The 19,748-nt window shown below is 46.2% G+C and overlaps 1 protein-coding gene across 3 annotated transcripts in view; it reads left to right on the forward strand.

The window, feature by feature from the left end:
• The first annotated feature begins 2,521 nt into the window (after positions 1 to 2,521).
• Crz (Corazonin) overlaps positions 2,522 to 19,748 on the forward strand; it is a 42,653-nt gene continuing 25,426 nt past the window's right edge. Inside the window, exons 1-2 of one of the 3 annotated variants that reach the window (XM_065426682.2) lie at positions 2,522 to 2,616; positions 4,817 to 4,973. In XM_065426682.2, the coding sequence (XP_065282754.1) occupies positions 4,853 to 4,973 (121 nt within the window). In that variant the 5' untranslated portion in view covers positions 2,522 to 2,616; positions 4,817 to 4,852. Of the gene's footprint in view, positions 2,617 to 4,813; positions 4,974 to 13,801; positions 13,866 to 19,748 lie in introns of those variants that run through there. The other 2 variants (XM_065426681.2, XM_065426683.2) reach the window with 2 other exon arrangements.

Raw genomic sequence — 19,748 nt, forward strand, 5'->3', positions numbered from 1 at the left:
TGCAGTATTAGACCGAAAGGAAGAAAAACAATAATTTCTGATTCGACGCCTTTCTCTCCATTAGCGAAAAAGGCGTTGTTTGACCAATTCCTATTGGTCAAACCTTATCGGGCTGCACCCACTTTGCCTGTCTGTCACGCGAAGTCACAAAACCGCGAAAACTCAGCGCGTCAAAGTGACGTGAACGTGTTTAAGACGCATCAATATGCCGAACAAAAACTGAAAGTTTTTCTGAATAGCCGCGCATTGCCCCGTTCCGAAAGGAATGGAAGATGGCTGTCCGGCGATTTCTGAAGCCCTGGCTACTCGGAGCTGCCGAGGAGTATGGATTTATTTGCGTAATTAAAAGATTTTGTGTGGCCGTATAACGTTACCGAGACTTTTCAGCGCGTATACGGCATTGATCTGTCCACTCTATCTCTGCTGACATCCGTTTTAGAGGGATTCTTTACCTTCCGTTGCACGCCTTACCGTGCACCTTGCCGCCTTACCGTGCACCGTGCGCCTTACCGTGCACGCACAAACAACCCTGCTGGTTACCGCCCGATGGTTGCGTCGATGGTTACGTAAATTTGACGTCCGGAGATTGGAATAAAAACAGATTGGAATGGTTTTACGTTATAGGACCCCTGGGCGCTGGTAGGATATGAATCCACGTCTTCGCATTTAGCGTGTGATGATCTTACCAATCGAGCTTTCTTTCAAGCTTGGAAAAAACTTTTATGTAGCGTTTAGTGAGCAACAGAAAGATGGATCGGGAATTTTTCATGATGGCCTACAATTTTCTGATCGACAATTTCGGTCTGATTATATTATTTAGAAGTTCAATAATTAGTAATAACCGATTATGTAATTAGGCAAACTGCAAAAAATATCTGACTTGCTCCAAGCGACGGCAAACAACATTACCTTGATTCGGTCCAGCTACGTGGCACTCGCACATTTTCAAATTTTAGCATATGTAGGACACCCTGTATATGCCGGTTGTTTCCACGAAGGCTGTAGATAAAATTTAAAGGTGCACGGTCTCAAATAAAAAGACGGTTCCTTCGGAGAGATGCCGTCAGCGGTGCCGACCATGGCGTGACGGGTTATACGCGGTGATTAATCACTAATTAACAAAATTCACTGTAAACTTTTACATACAGTGGGCTTATCGTAATCGGGAAATTGAAGCAAGATCTCCGAACAAGCATATCAATCTTTTTATTCGACAAGGGCGGGCTTACTCGCATTCAAGAGGTTTTTTTTTTAAATAAGGTTATGGCCAACGCTGCATACACATCACACATACTTGAGAAATGGCGCACCAACTCAGAGAAGCTACGATTGCGAACACTTATACTCGATGCACACATTGCCAGGAGTCATGCAGAGCAGATTTTCAGCACCTCATTTGGAGCTGCGCAGCCTTTTCACAAGGGAAATCCAACATTCGACATTTACTACATGGAGACATAAAAACACTAGGAATTGGAATACAAACTAATCCTGAAACACAGAAAATCATTGCGACATATGGCAGACAAAGTAGCCTGTTTCGAGTAGTGTAGAAGGGGTCGACCAGCCCATGCGAGAGCGGCGGAATTGAACATGCACCTGAGTCTGCATAAAGCGGAAGATGAAAGACTGAGATGAAGATGTGATTCAGCCAACAATCCGGGAACCCACATTCCTTTCCCTCCTAATCGCCAACAGCGGCCTAGAGCCATCCCCTTCCTTAAAATAAAGGCTTTATTCATTCATTCATCCGGCAAAGGGCGATTACCCGCCGAATTTCGGCAATCAAAGTGCGCGAAACCTAAACTGGGAGGCTGCAGCAAGGGCAAAGCCGCGCCCCTCGTAGGAGCGTTCTGCCTAAGGGCCGCCCGTGGGCTCCGTGCTCCTCACTGCTGTTAGCGGGTGAAGGGCGGTCTCCCGAAGGAAGTATAAACAAATGATAAACAATGTACGCGTGTCAATGTATGTAGATTCATTCGCTGCTAACAAACATCGAGTCAGGACGGCTTGCCATTCTGCCCATTGACGTACCCGATAAATATGGCGGGCAAAAGAATGCTATGCTGAGTAGCAGAATTGCGTTAAAACAAAACGCTGATTTCTCAACATGCTTTCTTTATACATAATCAAAGTTTTAATAGCCAAGTTTGCCCTGATACGATAAAAATTGGCTGCAGATAACCCTGGATATGCAAAGCGAAAGCTTGGTTTAGCCTAGTTAAGTCTTCGTTTAACTTGGTTAACCTTTGATTTAGCTGTAGTTATTATACTTAGGTATACAATCATCGTTAAGCCAGGTATGACTGCTGTTAGGTCGGTGGCTAGACATGACTGCGATTACGCTTGGGTAGACACGCATCGTTCGACGGTGCGACGCCTGTTGTGCCACTGGGAAAGCGCAACTGCTAGACATGCAAAGAGACGCCGCGAACATGTGCAGCGTCAAAGCACAAACGGAGAGGGCGCCAACGCAGTCGCTGACGGTGCGACGCCTGTTGTATTCCATTCCAGACCCTCTCGAGTGAAGCAGTTCGCCGGGTGATATCCGCGGGGTGGCCAGACGCCACTTGACGACGACGGCTCAAAGTCCTCCGCTCCCGCGCAACGCTCAGAGAAGTACGAGCTTTTTATTTATTTATTATAATTTATTTATTATACCTCAAAGATCCATGAAAAGGTCATTAAATGATGGGGGGGGGGGGGGGGGCACATATAGAAAAAGAAAAGCGGCGTGTCGGGTTAAGTAATGTGACTTGGTCTTCGATGGCAGCTTTGAAACGAGAAATATCAGTGATGAAGGGCGATGTCAGAAGAAAGGGTATTCCATTCACGGGCTGTGTGTAGAAAAAAAGAATGTCGATACGTAGTGGAATGGGCGCGTGGTAGATACACAGCATTAGGATGCGTGTGGCGGGAAAAACGATGGGCTGGAATGATTTGGTTGCCTGTGGGCTGTAAATGAAAGAACCTAAAAAATAAAAGGAGAGGAGCACATTTGAGGCGGGAGGCTAGCGAGGGAAGACTAAACCTGGCTTTCAAGGCTGAAACACTTGTATTATAGGAGTAGTCAGAACAAAATGTATCTGGCAGCTCGGTACTGAACCGATTCAATGGTGTTAATCATATTAACCTGATGGTATTGTATGGTAGGGTAAAACTTTAATGAAGTCCTGCGGATCATGAGTCTTCACGAAGCGGGCCGCTCTCACGTGAGAACCAGAAGGCGGAGCCTCTCGCCCGCATCGTGGGCCTGCTGGGCAGCCCAGAGTTGGTCAGCCAGAAGAGGGCTGCGGAGAACCTGATGGTTGTCATAAATAGCACGAGCATATTCTAGTTTAGTTTGGATTAACGTTTTATATGCAAGTAGTTTGACTGAGGGAGATGCTGAGGACAAGTTACGGCGTAGATAACCTAGTAATCGGTTGCAGGAATTAGTTAACTGATCGATACGATGGGTGCAAGATAAGTCACTAGATATATGCACTCCTAGGTATTGAAATGTTTCACACTGTGTTAAAGTGCAGTTCTTAAGGGAGTAGGAAGGTACTACATAATTACGACGTCGGTGAAAGCACACGTGAGAACACTTACTGAGATTGAGGGACATGCACCATTTGGTGCACTATGCCTGGATATGGAGGTCTTCCTGAAGAGCGGAGGAGTCTAAAGAATTTGTTATTCGTCGGTATAAAACGCAATCATACCGCGAAAAGCCGTATGTTGGATGATAAGTCAAGTGGAAGGTCATTAATATATATGAGAAAGAGGAGAGGTCCAAGGACTAGCCTTGGGGCACATAAGATAGTACAGGAGGTAGGATTGAGCGAGTTAGCGGAAGGAAACTGAAGGCGCTCGGTTAGAAATTCACGGATCCAATTAAAGATGTCTGGGTGAAGATTAAGGTGCGAGAGTTTATGCAGGAGAAGAATATGTGACACTTTATCGAAGGTTTTTCAAAGTTCAGAAAGAGAGCGTTAGTGGGGATGTTACGATCGAGATGAGAATGCAAATCGTGTAGAAACAGAACAAGTTGTGTGTTGCAAGAATGAGCTTTGCGAAATCCGTGCAGATTAGGATGAAATAAATTGGCACATGACAGGAAAGTGGCAATGTGGGAATGTATAACGTGCTGCATCAGTTTCGAGCAAACATAAGTTATGGAAATTGGACGGCAGTTGCTAGGATTTGTACGGTCACCTTTTTTTAATAATGGGAATTATTTTACTTATTTTGCAGTCAGTGGGGACTGATCCCGTTGTGAGAGACTGTTGAAATGTTAGCGTTAAAAAAAGACTGCTAATGTGCTTAGTGCTTTTCAAAGCTTTGGAGTTAATGCCATCAGTACCACACGAGGACGAATTTTTTAAGGAATCGATTATTTTAATAATTCCGTTCACATTAAAAGTAAGGTTCGCCTGTTCCGAAAAATCTTTCTTGCGAACGATTTGCAAATTGCGAAATCGAATTTGCGATTTGCGAAAAAGCTTGGCCTCGCTCTCATCCATGGCCAAGCTCGAACTGACTAGGGAAGCGCGGCGCTCGCATTAACCAGGCGGTAGTGATGTATAGCGTGTATAGTGATGACTATATTCATGTAATGTATACGGTGATTGCTAGATTGAGTGAATAAAGACACATACATGTCGCTTCTTAACTCTACCATCTTTATTTTATTTTGTTACCATAGTAATCACCGCTTTATGATCACTGTGGTAGCCGGTCACGGGCTGAACGACGTCAAGTGTATATATTACCGATGACGCGTAGTTGGTAAATTGAAATATGCATAACATTGAATGCCGAATATATCCAGCAGGAACGACACTAACCACTTTCCGTCCAGTGGGATGAGATGGTTGTTGAAGTCGTCTGCAATGGTGATGGACACAGAGTGGATAGGACTGATCCAGTAACCGAACACGTGGCTCAGGAACGTCTTGATGTCCCTCTTGGACTCTTGGACGTAGCTCACGGTATGTACACCGTCGAAATGACGGTCCTATCCTCTGTCTGGACGCGGATCCTCACGGGCACGCTGCTGTTCTTCGTAGGACGGAAGACTGCTTGTAGTATTTTCCCGCTGGACAAAAGGTAACACAGACCAATAACATAGTGTTCATTCTACAGAACAGAATAAACGTTACTCATAGGGTACTATTTCTTGTCTTTTATAAATGGATAGCGACGGCGAAAGAAAGAAGGTGGCTAACTGACGAAGAAATTCAGCAGCTAATTTTCGTTCCAGATGGCGAATTGTGCTATGTTGACTTCCACAGTGACCAGGGTGACCCTCACTATAATCCTAGAGATGATCGAAAATTGATTGATTTCTGTCCAGTTGAAACTGTGAGCATCCTTGGCGATGAACAGCCATGCGAAGAGAAAGACGCAGAAATGCGAAGCGATCCGGTCGTAGCTTTGCCGGGAGCTTCTGGTGCTCACGTGGCGGCTCAGCGCAGAAAGAAAGAAAATTCTCTCAAAACGAGGCCTGCTTCGAAGCCGCAATTCTTTCAAGGCCTTCCTTGTAAAATTGTACCATAGGTGCCTAATGTTGCTCTGGAGCAACACCTCATTGTTTAGCAATGAATAAATATTTTTTTTATTCTGACATCTTTCGGATATTTTGTCAGTCCTTTAGCATGCCAAAGTTTCCGTCATGCTGCATATTGAAATAAACTTTTGTTCATCAACGGGTTAGTGCACCCAGTATGGGTATTGTGTACGATAGACCATGTTTCATTCGGCCGTGTATGGTTCCGGAGCTGCACATGTTTACGCTGAGCAAGATGTTTCCACGGGAGCATGTGTTCAACTTAGTCTTCTCTTCTACTTGCACATTGTCTTTACGTTAAATCTTCGCCTAAACCAATTCTGCCTTCAATATTAGTTTCAAGTGATATAGGTGTTTTACAAATCACATAACTATTATTGCTACACCCACATTTTTGCTGGAAGAACCAGTTGGTTCAAACTCTTCAAACTTTAATAATTCAAAGCTTACTGATACAAGCTGTGAAATCTGTCATTAACGATGCTACAAGAAAAAATAAAACATCACATGTTTGTTGCACAAGGACGATGAAAAAAGAAAGAACGGCCGCATATGTTTTACAAGTGCAGGTACTCTGCTCTTGCGAATACTAAACAATATGTCGTCCTAAATCAAATGTTCAACTATACATAGAAAACTTGGAGAACTGCAGAAAAAAGTTAACTCTATAAAAATTCACTCTAGCGTCATTAAAGGGCTGTGTCCCAAGCAAATCCGAAAGAACACGAACTCTGAACCAACACGAAAGGGCACGAGTCGAAGGAATTTAATTAGTAGCCAAATTAACAAGGATTGTGTCATCTACTTTTAAATTTTCCGTGTCTATCAATGCATCTAACCAAGAGCAGCCATGAGTGAGCGTGCGCTGGCAAGCAGGTGTGTGGTCTGGCCTCAAGTTTCGCTTGGTTCGAGGCTAGTTGAGTGTTCAAAACTAGTCGAAATTAGCGACAGCCGATGTATGTATGTCAAAGATTGGTGGTGAGGGAATTCGCACTCTCCGAACAGGAGGGGATGGGGCGACAACAAACCCACCCCGCGTGCGTTTATTGAGGGTTCGACTGCTGACCGGCGATAAGGTCCACGCCTGATCGACCGTGAACCAGAGGCATGAGACGGGAGGCGACGTACGACACACACATTCAATTTAATAAAATAAAATCATGCGCGAGACATCATGAAAGAAAAAGAACATACAGCTACAAGTAGTGGGCCCTAGCTCGCGGAAGGCGTGCGGGTCACACAACACCCGCCCTGACGCCACTCGCGCGACACTAAGCCCACCACGTGGGAGCTATTAACACTCGCGAAATAACAAACAAAATACGCGACACAAATACAAAATATACGCGACAATAACCACGTCAAACATTACACTAACAGAACATACAAAATTAGCGCGCGACGGATAAACAAATGGAAGATTAAACGCGATTAGAAAAGAGAGTCCGGCGGAAAGTTCTGAGAGCGGCCTGGAATACGAGGCTTATCTGGGGCGTGCTTGCCGAGATCCCGATCTGAAGAGCGTCGGGCTGCTGGTACCTCGCTGCCGAAGATCCTGACGGACTTGCACCGTCTGTCGGTCGAACGGCGAAGACTTCGGCCTGGAGGTTTCAGCCTGCCGACCACATCTTCAGCTGTCTCCCGGTGCACGACCCCGCTCCTTCGTCCTCCAAGCTGCTCTCCCGCTCGCCGAGCCGCCTCGTCCCTCCGCCGCGCTCAGCCGACACACGTGACCAAACCGGTCTGGCGAGATCAGGGACAATGGGAACCTCTCCTCTCCATCGCCGTGCAAGCGGCGTTGCTGCTGCTGCGGCAATGGCGGCCATCTTGAGAGGGGCGCGGGCATGCACTCTGTGACAATATACGACCCCATTAAACAGGGCAGAGAAGGTTTAATTCCTACGTTGCCGGGCGTGTCCGAGAGTGAGCAGGCGATAGTCGGCTTCTACCAGAAGTACGTAATTATTATCTAAATTCCAAAGCAGATTTTCCCTTACTTCATTCTGTTTAATAAACTGCGTCAATAGATGTATACAATAACAGTAAGCGCACTGATCCAAACACTCTTCTTGGTGGTTGTCAGCTATTGGCCAACAGCATCCGCGTACGGGAATCTGCTATATTACGAAATAAAGCGTCCCGAAAAGAGTGAGGAGCAGGCTTCTGTTGCAAAGAGAGCGCTTGAGAGAAAGGTGATTTCGCTCTCCGATTTGACCGGCACATGAAATTTCCGACGATCGCCGACTATATTTGCCGCTATCGTTGTGGTTTGAGTGTAGTCTGTTTTTCTTGGCGCAGGTTCGCCCAATAGAGAGTTATTTTCATCATTCGCACTTTCGCTACTGTGTTCTTCGCCGGTGCTACCACGTGACAATATTGCTGTTTTTGCGTTTTTCGGGGAGTTGCCTCGCAGATCGGGCTGCGCGCGATCTTTGAGGCGATGATTGGGAGAAAGAGAGGGCGACTTCGCCGTCAAGATGAAAATCGCCACGCGAGGTTGGCGCGATGCTCATTATGGCAACAAACAGCGTGCCCGTGATCGGTACGACATGATTAAAGGAACTGCCACACTTGGACTTGTTGCATCGCGGTGTTAAGCTCAAAAAAAAAAGAAGAAAGCTCTCGTTTACAGCAGACCACGTCAGCGAAGTCGAGGAGTGGGTGGTTACAGGTGCTTTCAATATCACCAATTTGAATTCGCCAGTACCATGCACCACGTGGAACGCGGTAGAGTGCAAGAGTGAAGCAATAACATGTTCGCTACGCAATGAAGCGCCGTTTAGGACGCAAGCCCATGATGAATCATTTACCGGGAAGTCGAGCATTGTGGATACGCAGTGATGAGGTAGCAGCAGTAGTAGACCATCTAGTTCACAGGTGAAATTAAGTACTTTGAAACAAGTTGTAAACCACGAGTTCTGTGCGGTTAGTATTCATAGTGTGCTTACTGTGTGCAATGGATTGGTTTCGTCGTCCCTGTGTGTCTGTGATGCTCGAGTGCTCCACGTTTGCGTTAAGCACAACGTTTCCAAATGAAAATGTGTCCAACTTCGTCTTGTGTTCTACATGCAAATAGTCTTTGAACATGAACACCATTCTTCGCAAACACAGAACTTGCGTCAGCGGATTCTACTTAGAGGTTGGTGGTAACTTGTCATTGATATGGGTATTATAATAAATAACGTTTTCCTAAGTCAGTATAGGTCAAGTAAGTAAGTAAGTAGGTAAGCAAGTAAGTAAGCAAGCAAGTAAGTATAGGTCAAGGTTCAACATTACATCCGATATATTATTGAAACATTAGGTCGGTTAAAGTATTGAAACAGTTGAACGTTACTGAAACTTCAAGGTGTGACGTTGTTGATGGGTTAGGGAAAGAAGACATGACTTGATTGTTATACAAAGAGAATGAAAAATCCCAATAAATTTAGTCGCATATACAACGCACAAGAGCAGGCACAGATGATCTTACCACTCAAACGACATATGACCTTTTCGCATGAAATACCTAACAGCAAGCGCGTACAGCAACGGGCAAATACTCTTAGCACTCTAAAAGATTCACTCTAGCATCACTATATGAATATGTCCCCAGCGAAACCGGAAGAACCCGCTCTGTCACTTTACACGAAATAGTAAGAGTGCGCGGGCAGTCGAAGGCCACGGAGAACTCTTGCGGTTGAAGCGCGGCGTAGGCGCACACCTTGGCCCCTTCATCGTCTCCACACATCGTCTGACAGAACCTTCGGAAGAGCTGGCCTCTTTCTGTCCAGCGGCTGTAGAGAACGGTGGTGGGGTCGGTACAGAGCCCCCACTAGTGCCAAGTCGAGCGCCCACGGGATGAACAGCATTTCTCGAAGACTGCTATGATAGACGTTGTCGGCCACGTATTCGTGCGCGCTGTCCAGAACACTGTACGACACTACTTCAGGAGACGCGGGTCTACGGGACAGAAGCATGTGCACCCATTCGACCAGGACACGTACTCCGACTGTCGAGTAGTCCAGGAAGGGTTCGCTAGCCTCTGGATGCAGAAGGTCACCTGTCAGGTATAGCGCTGGCAGCAGAAGTGTGTTCGAGCCGATGTCGACTGTTACGGCGCCATCTAGCTGATGTTGGGCGATGGATTGTGCCAAATCTCGCACTTCAGGCGACGACGGTTCTTCTCCCTTGGCCGCGAGGACGACATTGCGCAAGAAGTCATTCGTGTAGATTATCGGAGCATTTCTCGAACAGCGAGCGATACCGCTTTCTGGGGCTCCTGCGGAAGTTCGTAACCACGTGTTTAGACATGATATATTGCATATTTTCGAGAAACACAAGAAATAAATATTTTGTAGCATCAACAGTTCTCTATAGTAGCGTTACACGTAGGGCTGCCGTCTTGAAAAAGTCAAGTAGACTTGTCAAAACGACGGCTCTTGCTTTTATCTTGTTCTCGTCTTACTCCTTGTCTTGAATTTCTATCTCCCGCATTCCCCGTGTTTTCTCTTTTTGATAGATTAAACGCTATAGCTCATGTGCCCTGGGGCCCTATAATGTAGAACTATTCCAATATGTTTATATTCCAATCTCCTGACGTCCAATTTGTGTAATCGCCGAAGCATGCATTGGGCGGTGACCCGCAGGGTTGTCTGAACAGACCAATCAAGCGCTCTCCTCATTTATAGGAGGTCACTTTTCCTTGCTTTAAAAACGAATAACATTGCCTACACTGAGCGGCTTGTCTTATCTAATTGGCTCACAAGAGGCGAGGAGCACGCTCATGGGGAGACGCATCCGATTGGGCCGAGCCAGTGCACTGAAAATGGATAACCGGATGAAGACGGTGGTGCCGTTGTCTGTGATTGGTACGCTTTCCCTTACTTAGCTTGCGGTGGCTGGTCGAAAATCACGACGGCATGCAACGGAAGGTAAGAATGGCGCTAAAACAAATCCCCAGCAATGAAGAGTTGTCAGAACGATGTCGTAAACGTGGCGAAAGTGCTCGAAAACGTGACATGGCCACGCAAAAAGCTTTATTCTATGCAAATAAACCTGTGCTCTCCGGCAGGTGCGAGACGCCAGTGCCTGAGCGATCGGCGTCAGCCATCTTTTATTCCTTTCGGAACGGGGCAGCCTGCGGCTATTCAGAAGAACATGCAGTTTTATTCGACATATTAATGCATATTTCAGCGATAGTATTTTAAATACCGGATCATTCTATACAACCCTTGGCAATATTGCTTGTCTAGTTCAGGATTGGGCAACGATACTTGGCAGTTGTATCATGATACGATACAAGGTATTCGGGCAACAAGTAATTGAGACACAGACACAAGATACTTCGATACATTCTCAAATATATATATATTGCAGCAGCAAAGGCGTATGCACAAAAATATTTGCTTGGAAATTTCTTAACCCCGACCAACCTTGTTTCATTTGAATGAACTGTCTGTTAGTATCTCAAAACTTTTGACTTTCTTGGTCAAAGTATAATGTTTTTATTCTGAAACGCTTTGTTGGGGTTGCTTGAGCTGCTTAACATGAAAGATGTTGGTACGCTGCGCTTTCAGCGGTTTGCTGGTCGCTTTTGTAATTGATGAGAGTCGCTGATCCGTTTACCGACCAGCTAGCAAGTCGCCATATAATTACAAGGACGTCAATAAGAAACCTCTGCACGAAGGCGCAAATACCGCTGTAGAGTTTTATCTTGTACGTAAAGGTATTACCGTTTTCGCACTACCGGATCCCCCGACACAGTGCACGGCAGCAACAATGCTGGTAGCGACATTTTATGTCACGCATTATGTATGCATAGATCACACAAAGCTGTAATGCCCTTTCATATTGGGCTTATCTGCTGGCGGAGAGCTGTTGGCAGAGAGCAGAGAAGAACAAAGCGCTTGGAGAGTGAAGTTGCGCCGCTAGGGGGGTGGGGGGGCGGCTGTGATGGGTTGACACGTCGCTCGGCAGCTTATCGATAAATCAGGACCAATTTAGGTAAAATGATTTAAGCGAAGCTGGCGGTATGAACTGAAAGGTATAGGATAGGAAAAAGGAGTAAAGAATGGTCGTGTCTCCCCACTTTACGACCACGGAGCGCCACCTCGCAATGAATGTGCTCTTCTTACTAGTATATAGGAGATTGCTCCGCAAGCACCTGCGAATGTTACTCCAACCAATACCGCATGAAGCCGTGCAAGGCTTGCTGCGCATAATATTGCGCCTCCACCGATGCTACACCACAAAGAACATGTGCCTGGAGAGCTATGATTGGCTGACGCTTGGTAGCGGATCTATAAAGCGAGCTGAAATAATTTAAACGAAGCCAGTGGTAAAGGGCGAACGGCAGGTTAGGAAATGAAGACAAAACCCTCTCTATCCGCTTAACCACCGAAGACGCCATACACAGTAAATGGCAGGGTAACATCCGTATACTGTGACCATACGGCATGCTCAAACAATGACTTGGCAAAACCGCTGAAAACAGAAAGCTCTTACAAACTTTTACTTGATTGAAAAGTTTAACTGTCGGAGTACGCTAAACTCCGTAAGGTGTATGTTTCACACATAACACCCTTTTATACCTTTCTGAGAGTGCAAAGATGCAGCGAGGGCGTTCTGCTAACAAATACATCCATTTTCCAAATTTTCAGAACTAGTAAGGTTACAAGAAAGGGGTTCTGATAACCAACCTACCAACAAGGGTGCACTTTTGTGTGTGTAAAAAGGAGTTGCTCGGGCGATGTTACTGTCATGTGTAGCAAGGAGATATGCGTGGGAACGCAGATGAGCCTCACTTAAGTGGGTCTTCATCAAAAGCGACAGCTGAGTAACTTTCCCTGCATCGTGTCCATTTCACTGAATCAGGGTCTAAGAGGCAAGGGGGCTAAGGCAACTGCGCATCTATGCGTCTTGCCTGCCAGCATTTTTCTAATTCCATTAGACGCAGCGATCTCGAGTTTTCGCTCATCAGGGTTAAGTGGGTCGCATTGTGCAGCCGCGCCTCTCGTCACTTCTGAGCGACGAGTGCAATATGAGACCAACTTTTGGTCACGTGACAGCAGTGAAAGCATGGGCACGCTTTCCTTCGTCAAGATTTTGCTCAGGAGTGCTGAAAAGGGCGAGCTTTCCAGAGAAGAGGTTTATTTCGCACTCGGCTTTATCAGCGCTCAAGAAGTGGTTTGGTTTTGTACGCATCTTTTTTTTTGTCACAGATTCAATGTATTTGAAAACGCCACACGAGGTAAACATTTAGATGACCCATGCCATTGTGATGATCCTTACATGATTCATCAACCTGAAGTACGTAGCTGGTGGCTTGTCCATAATGTGTGGGAACGACGAGACACGTCTTTTTGGACTGATGAGTTGCTCTAGAGATATCTACTGATATTTAGTAGTCACTTTGATAGTTCTCTCTTTGTTTGTGATTTATCTTTTGCAAAGTAGAGAGGGGTGAAGAGTTGCGAATTGGGTCGTATTCTTCGCTGCTACATATATGAGAAAATATGCGAAGGAGTCGCTTGAACCTCGTGCAGAGAATATATTTGCGCGCTGCGGGTGTTACAGTCGCTGCGCACGCCACAAAGAGATCGACTTGCTCAATGCCAGCCGATGTGAATATCTGCAGCTTCTGCTCCCCTTTTGAAGACTCGGACGTGCCTTTTCAAGCGCGCGCAAGGGCAATCTTGAAAGAGCGCGCGACGCGTACAGTGCCGCTGCAGTCGCGGGGAGAGCCGGCCCTGAGGCAGAGGCGATGAAAATGGCACTGCTGCGACTGCCGAGTAGGCGAGCCGTCAGAGCGCGTTACTCGCGCCTGTCCGGCCGCGGTGACGGCGGCGGCGGTTTGCCTGCGCAGGCCGCTGTCGTCTTGAATAATTAATCAAGCAGGGATTTCAAAGTCTTAGACAGGAGGCACGCAGTGTGCCTCCCTCTTATACCCTTTTGCGCGGGAAGCGATAGGATGTCTCGCTTCTGGGACGACGCTTCTCCAACTTTTTCCATCGAGCATTCTAATGAACTCGTGTGCCAGCAGTGTAAGGAAAAGGGCGAGTGGGCGAGGGCGTGCGTCAGCACGATTCTAGGTGGATTGCTTTTCGCCCTGATTGTCGCCTATGGCACAGTCGTCTTGGCGAAGCCGCGGGGGACGATTTTTCCCTCACCCATGCTCCATCGGACCACCGAGGTCCCAGCAGCGGCCCGAGGCCCAGATGTATAAAAGGCAGTCACGTCGGCGATCGAGAGACCAGAACTAGCAGACAAACGGCGTGCACTGTGCCTTTCGTAAGGGTCGCCTGCTGGGTATCGCTTGCACACCGCCAATCCTGCGGTAAGGGCTCACCTTGAGCTGTTACGTTACTACGTGTGATTTAAGTACGGTTGCAGGTCTACGTACATACATTATTTTGTATGTGCGACTTAGAATTAGTCTCGATGCGTTGGCAGCAGAAATTAAATGGTTAAACCATAAATGCACATACTTTGTCAGAGATCTGTGCGTAAATTGACAAAGCTTTTTGTTTGTGAGTTCTGTTTGCCATTCGTTGACCGGCCACCTACAATACGTCAAGCAATCAAATTAGCTTGCACCTGCTCTTACGAACAGTTCTAGCGCACGAACTGCTATTGTGAAAACGGGGCCCGCTATTTAGCCGTGAACAAGATAGAACAGTGAAAATTGGTGCTTGGAAAAAAGAGGTGTCATATGTTCGACACGCATATGTGCATGATAACTTATCAAAGTTTCAACAAATCTCCTCGTGGTGGTGGCCCTAGGCGATGATGTCGATTTGCGCAACGCACTTCACTAACTAGCATGAGCAACGCACTGCACGACATACTTACAGTACTGCTGAAACAGATTACCTTACTGACTGATTTAGAAAGTACGTTTGTCGTCCCAATCACGGTTAGCTTTAGCCGCCAAGTGCTGTTAGTCATCGGACATTAGTGTTCCTGCAACATTTAACACCAAACGACGCCTCTGAGACCTATTTCACAAAAGATTTCGCTTGTAATGTTCCCTGCTATTGGCCCACTGCCTTTGCTAATGATCTCTCTGGCATCTTGATTGTCTTGCAGCTGCTTCTACACGAACAGGTTTAGCGTAAGAACGTTTTTGTGAATATAGGTTTGTTTCCTTGGCTGATATTATCTGTGCTGTCACGTTAGGCCTGCGTCTGTTACGAACCGCTCAAGCGTACTACTTGTCTTGTGAATACAGACCTAGCTTTTTCTTTTTTTTTCCCCTCTGCTTAAGTCATTGCAAGTGCATTGAATAGCGCCGACAGTACGTAGTCGGCTGTGTAACGCAACCACAAGGCGCTCGTGTTGTTTTTCGCCGACGCGTTTGCAAATGTTCTCTGCTCACCTGGGGCTGAATTCACAAAGCTTTTAGTTCGTAAGTGTTATTTGTCATTGGCAGGCCGTTTTTGCCAATAATATGTCCAGCATCAGGATTGGCTGAACATTTCTCTTAACGAACAATTCTAGTGCACAATAGCTTTCTTGGGGGAGAATATGGGTCCTGGGTCTGTATTTACAGAAATGTTCTTACACCAGAGCAGTTCTTAACAACAGCTGCCACTCAATCGTGACTTTGGGCGTATTATTAGCGAAGGCAAATGGCCAATTACAAAGACTTCTTGCAAACAAAAAGTTGTGTGAATTTGACCTCTGGGCTCGTATTCACAAAGAAGCTCTTACGCTAGAATTGTTCGTAAGAGCAACTGCCAGCCAATACGTATGCTGGGCGTATTACTAGCGAAGGCGTCCGGCCAGTGGGAGAGAGCACTTACGAACGGAAATCTTTGTGAATACTAGTTCAGGGCTCGCGTTCACAAAGATTTACGTTCATAAGTGCTCTTTGCCATTGGCCGGACGCCTTCGCTAGTAAGACGCCCAGCATGCACATTGGCTGGCAATTGCTCTTACGAACAATTTTAGCGTAAGAGCTTTTCGTGAATACGGGTCTAAGTATGCAAAACTTGTGTGCAAAACTTGTCTAATTGCGGGACACGTAATGTTGCGAAGGAGTGGTGCTCAGGAAAGGAAGAATAATTCATGGTGCTGCAGGGTATCCAAGACCACTTTATGGGGAGGCACTCATGAGAAAAAAGACGTGTATTTTATTCACAAAACTGCATTTATATAACTTCAGGCGATGACTAGGCTTTGCGTGCTTATTGAACACCTGTTATTTGTTTGTGTGCATCTTCTAGTACACTTGTGTTGTACGCGTATGGGATATAACGGCGAAACGCTTTTGTTGTGTGCACTTTTCCATGTGCAAATATATCGCAATGATCACAGTACAATCGTTTCTTTAGCACCTTACCAGGTGTGAAATGGAAATAACTATCTAGATTTCGACTATAATCGCTGTAATCTTAAAGAAATCTAGATCTTACAAAAGTTAATGTAGAATGTGTAGACCGGAGATATTTTGGTCACAAAAAGCTTTTTCAGGCACGTTGTGAATACGAATAGGCACTTGCACGCAACGCACATTGAAACCTGTGGACGCGAATTAGCATTATTAGAAAGCAATTTCAAGTAAAAGCAAAAATAAAGAGGAAACTGGCTTGTGTATAGCACCAGAACAAGGCTAACACGCATGTCTGTCCCACTGGAACGTGGAGACAGACGCGCTTTGTTGTTAATATATTTCTTTTCTTTATTTCGTTTTAGAACGCAGAATTCGCTTGAAGTATATTTCTTCTCTTGCGAGTTTTTTTTTTTAATCTCTCCAAACAAGTTCCTTTGGCAGTTGATGCTTAGCATCAAATGGTGGGCGTTGGAAATCACTCGAAATATTTCTTGTTTCTCGAGCTACGCAAATACATAAGATGCGTTTCAACCAAGTTTTGATTTTTTCCAAGCATAGTGTTGCAAATGACAGCTCATAACTGCAAGTTTTCTGGAAAATTCTGACTTTTTGGTACGCTGAAGGCATTTGAGGAACCTCGCAGCTGTTGGTGACGTCGTAAATGCTGAGAAGTGGAGTCTCCAAATTGTTGTTTTGTGCCCTTTGGCCGGCGAAGTGGCGAGTGTTGGAGTGGAAAAAAAGTGTGCTACGATGGTGGCTTGGGCGAGTTGATGATGCATGATTTTCTTGGTACAGCGCCCACAGAGACAAGACACAAAGGGAAAAAATGGCACACGAACACCACGCTGACTCACGACTAATACATTTATTGGCATTACGCGCGATATAAATAACATGTTGTGGGGATTTGGGGAATTCGACGCGCCACTGCGCGGGCGCATTTCACCCATGTCTGTAATCCAAGCCACGTCGCCCTTGCTCCGAACCGGTTTTAGCGGTGGCGCTCCACTCGCGCAATGGTTCGTGGTGAGGGCGGAGCTAGTGACGTCATGGGGCGGCCCTGGTGGCTACTGCCGTGACGGTAGCGGCTCTCTTCTCCTTGGGACAGCACCTGGTACGTACGATGCTCTCTCTCGTCTGCCGACACCTTTGTGACTAGGACTGAGCTCACGCACGGCGCCTTTGCCCGTGCGGGGAGCCCGTACCTCGTGTTGTTTCCTATCCCGACGCTAAGCCTAAGAACGGGTGCCTAGTGCTCGCGCGAGGTCGTACCACGCCGAGCCGCACTCATCGAAGGCCCAAGCCGAAGGAGATTGCCCGAGCTCTCGCGAGTTGGCCCATTGGTTATCGCCAGAGCAAGTAGCATAGCCGCCGGGACTTTTCCTAGCGGCGCGTCCCAGCTTGAGCCTGTGCTCTCGCAGCGACGTGCTACAGGCGCCCCTAGCTGTATTTTTCGCCCTTGGTGCGGGACCCCTTTGGTTCCCCGCCGTCCCGGGACCGGGCGTTTGTGCAGTGTTGGGTGCCGTTGGAAACAATAAACGGTTTCCTTCATTTTAGGGCAATACTGTGTTTTTGCGTGCGTCGCTCGGTAGCCCCTTGCGGCCTGAGCTCGCGCGCAGCGGCGCTAGAGGCTGACGGCTGACGCGGCCCTGTGGCTCGCTAAGCTCGAACCCGCGGTGGTCGGTACTCCTGTGAGACCTGAAGACCCCACACTGGCGCCCAACGTGGGGCGCCAGTGTGGGGTACACTGGCGCCCCACGTTACTCAGTAGGTCCTTTTAAAGGAAAAGCAACCTCAACCTATAGGTGGTGCTCTCAGCGAAAACACATCAGATTGAGTAAATCTTGAAGCAGCACGAAGAAGACGGAGACAGTAATTGAAAGCAAACACAATAGGACGAGCACTCGTCCTGTTGTGTTTGTTTTCGATTACCCACTACTGGTAATTGTCTCTGAGAGCAAAGCATGGCAAAAGGTTGTAGCCTTGTACCTTGAAGGCATGTTGAAGTTGCTATGAGTCAAGGACCCTTTTCTAATAAAATATTCTGAACAGGTAGCTACTTTTCTGGAAGTCAAAAGAAATAACGTGTTTTGGGCATATTTATTTGATAATAAAAATTATATTATTCTCTCTGGTATACAGAACTGTTGCAGTGCATTGAAGAATGTATCGATATACGAAGTGTTTCAAAACCAATCCGGTTTGTCTGTTCAGGGCTTTGTGGAATTCATCATCATCAGCCTGGTTATGCCCACTGCAGGGCAAAGGCCTCTCCCATACTTCTCCAACAACCCCGGTCATGTACTAATTGTGGCCATGCCGTCCCTGCAAACTTCTTAATCTCATCCGCCCACCTAACTTTATGCCACCCCCTCCTACGTTTCCCTTCCCTTGAAATCCAGTCCTTAACCCTTAATGACCATCGGTTATCTTATTACATGTCCTGCCCATGCCCACTTCTTTTTCTTGATTTCAACTAAGATGTCATTACCTCGTAGTTTGTTCCCTCACCCAATCTGCTATTTTCTTATCCCTTAACGTTACACCTATCATTCTTCTTTCCATAGCTCGTTGCGTCGTCCTCAATTTGAGTAGAACCCTTTTCGTAGGCCTCCAGGTTTCTGCCCCGTAGGTGAGTACTGGTAAGACACAGCTATTATACACTTTTCTCTTGAGGGATAATGGCAACCTGCTGTTCATGATCTGAGAATGCCTGCCAAACGCACCCCAGCCCATTCTTATTCTTCTGATTATTTCCGTCTCATGATCCGGATCCGCCGTCACTACCTGCCCTAAGTAGATGTATTCCCTTACGACTTCCAGTGCCTCGCTGCCTATTGTAAATTTTTGTGGAATTGTTCCCCCTTTATCTGAGATCATCATTCACGGTTTGGAATGATGACCCATCATCATCGTCATCATCATTATCATCATAATCATCATTATCACCACCACCACCACCATCATCACGATATACTAGCCAGAAACGAGACTATATATACCGGGTGCACCAGGATTTTAAAAAAGAGCAATTGCATTACTCGAAGAAAACCTAGTGCATGTTGTTTCCAGTACAGTGGAGTATTTAGCAGTTATTTTTTCGTTACTGGGGTTTAGTTAGGTAATTGTAATTATTTATCTAACTCGAGAAGTACTGTCGTAATTATCAAAGTGTCAATGAAGCATTTGTAGGCATAGCCAAGGGACATCTAACTACGATATTTGCTGTGGCGTACTAATTGCATACTATTTTTTTCGGATTGATAAATAAACCCCGCGATAAGAGCCTGGAAATGCATCTGTCAGTTATTTTTATATTTAACAGACATAGACCTATTCATCAGTCACACATGGTGAACCATGGAGGCCCGACAAATTGTTTGAATTTGCATTCATTTCTAGTAACTATATAAAATCTTAAGATGATACAGGTATAAAAGGTAATGAGTACCTGACAGAGGTCCCTGGTCCCACCCAGTAGCAGCAGTACAACGCACATAAAAAATGCACATTTGCTACGAACAACTTAAATAATTAAAGAAAGAATTGTACTTGGCGTTTAAATCTACAGCGAAAACGTATCTCTAGTTTAGGTAATATCATTATTGGGGATATACACAATGAAGTACAATCAACATAAATGAGTTGCAATATTCACACACACACACACACACACACACACACACACACACACACACACACACACACACACACACACACACACACACACACACACACACGCGCGCGCGCACGCACACACACACACACACACACACACACACACACACACGCGCGCGCGCGCACACACACACACAAACAAAATAAACAGCAGATGTGTGCGGCCTTAGAGAATTACAATCCAATTCCCAGCTAAACAACTTCTTT

The sequence above is a fragment of the Dermacentor albipictus genome, chromosome 1 (assembly GCF_038994185.2).
Source record: "Dermacentor albipictus isolate Rhodes 1998 colony chromosome 1, USDA_Dalb.pri_finalv2, whole genome shotgun sequence".
In the NCBI taxonomy this organism is placed as follows: Eukaryota; Metazoa; Arthropoda; class Arachnida; order Ixodida; family Ixodidae; genus Dermacentor; species Dermacentor albipictus.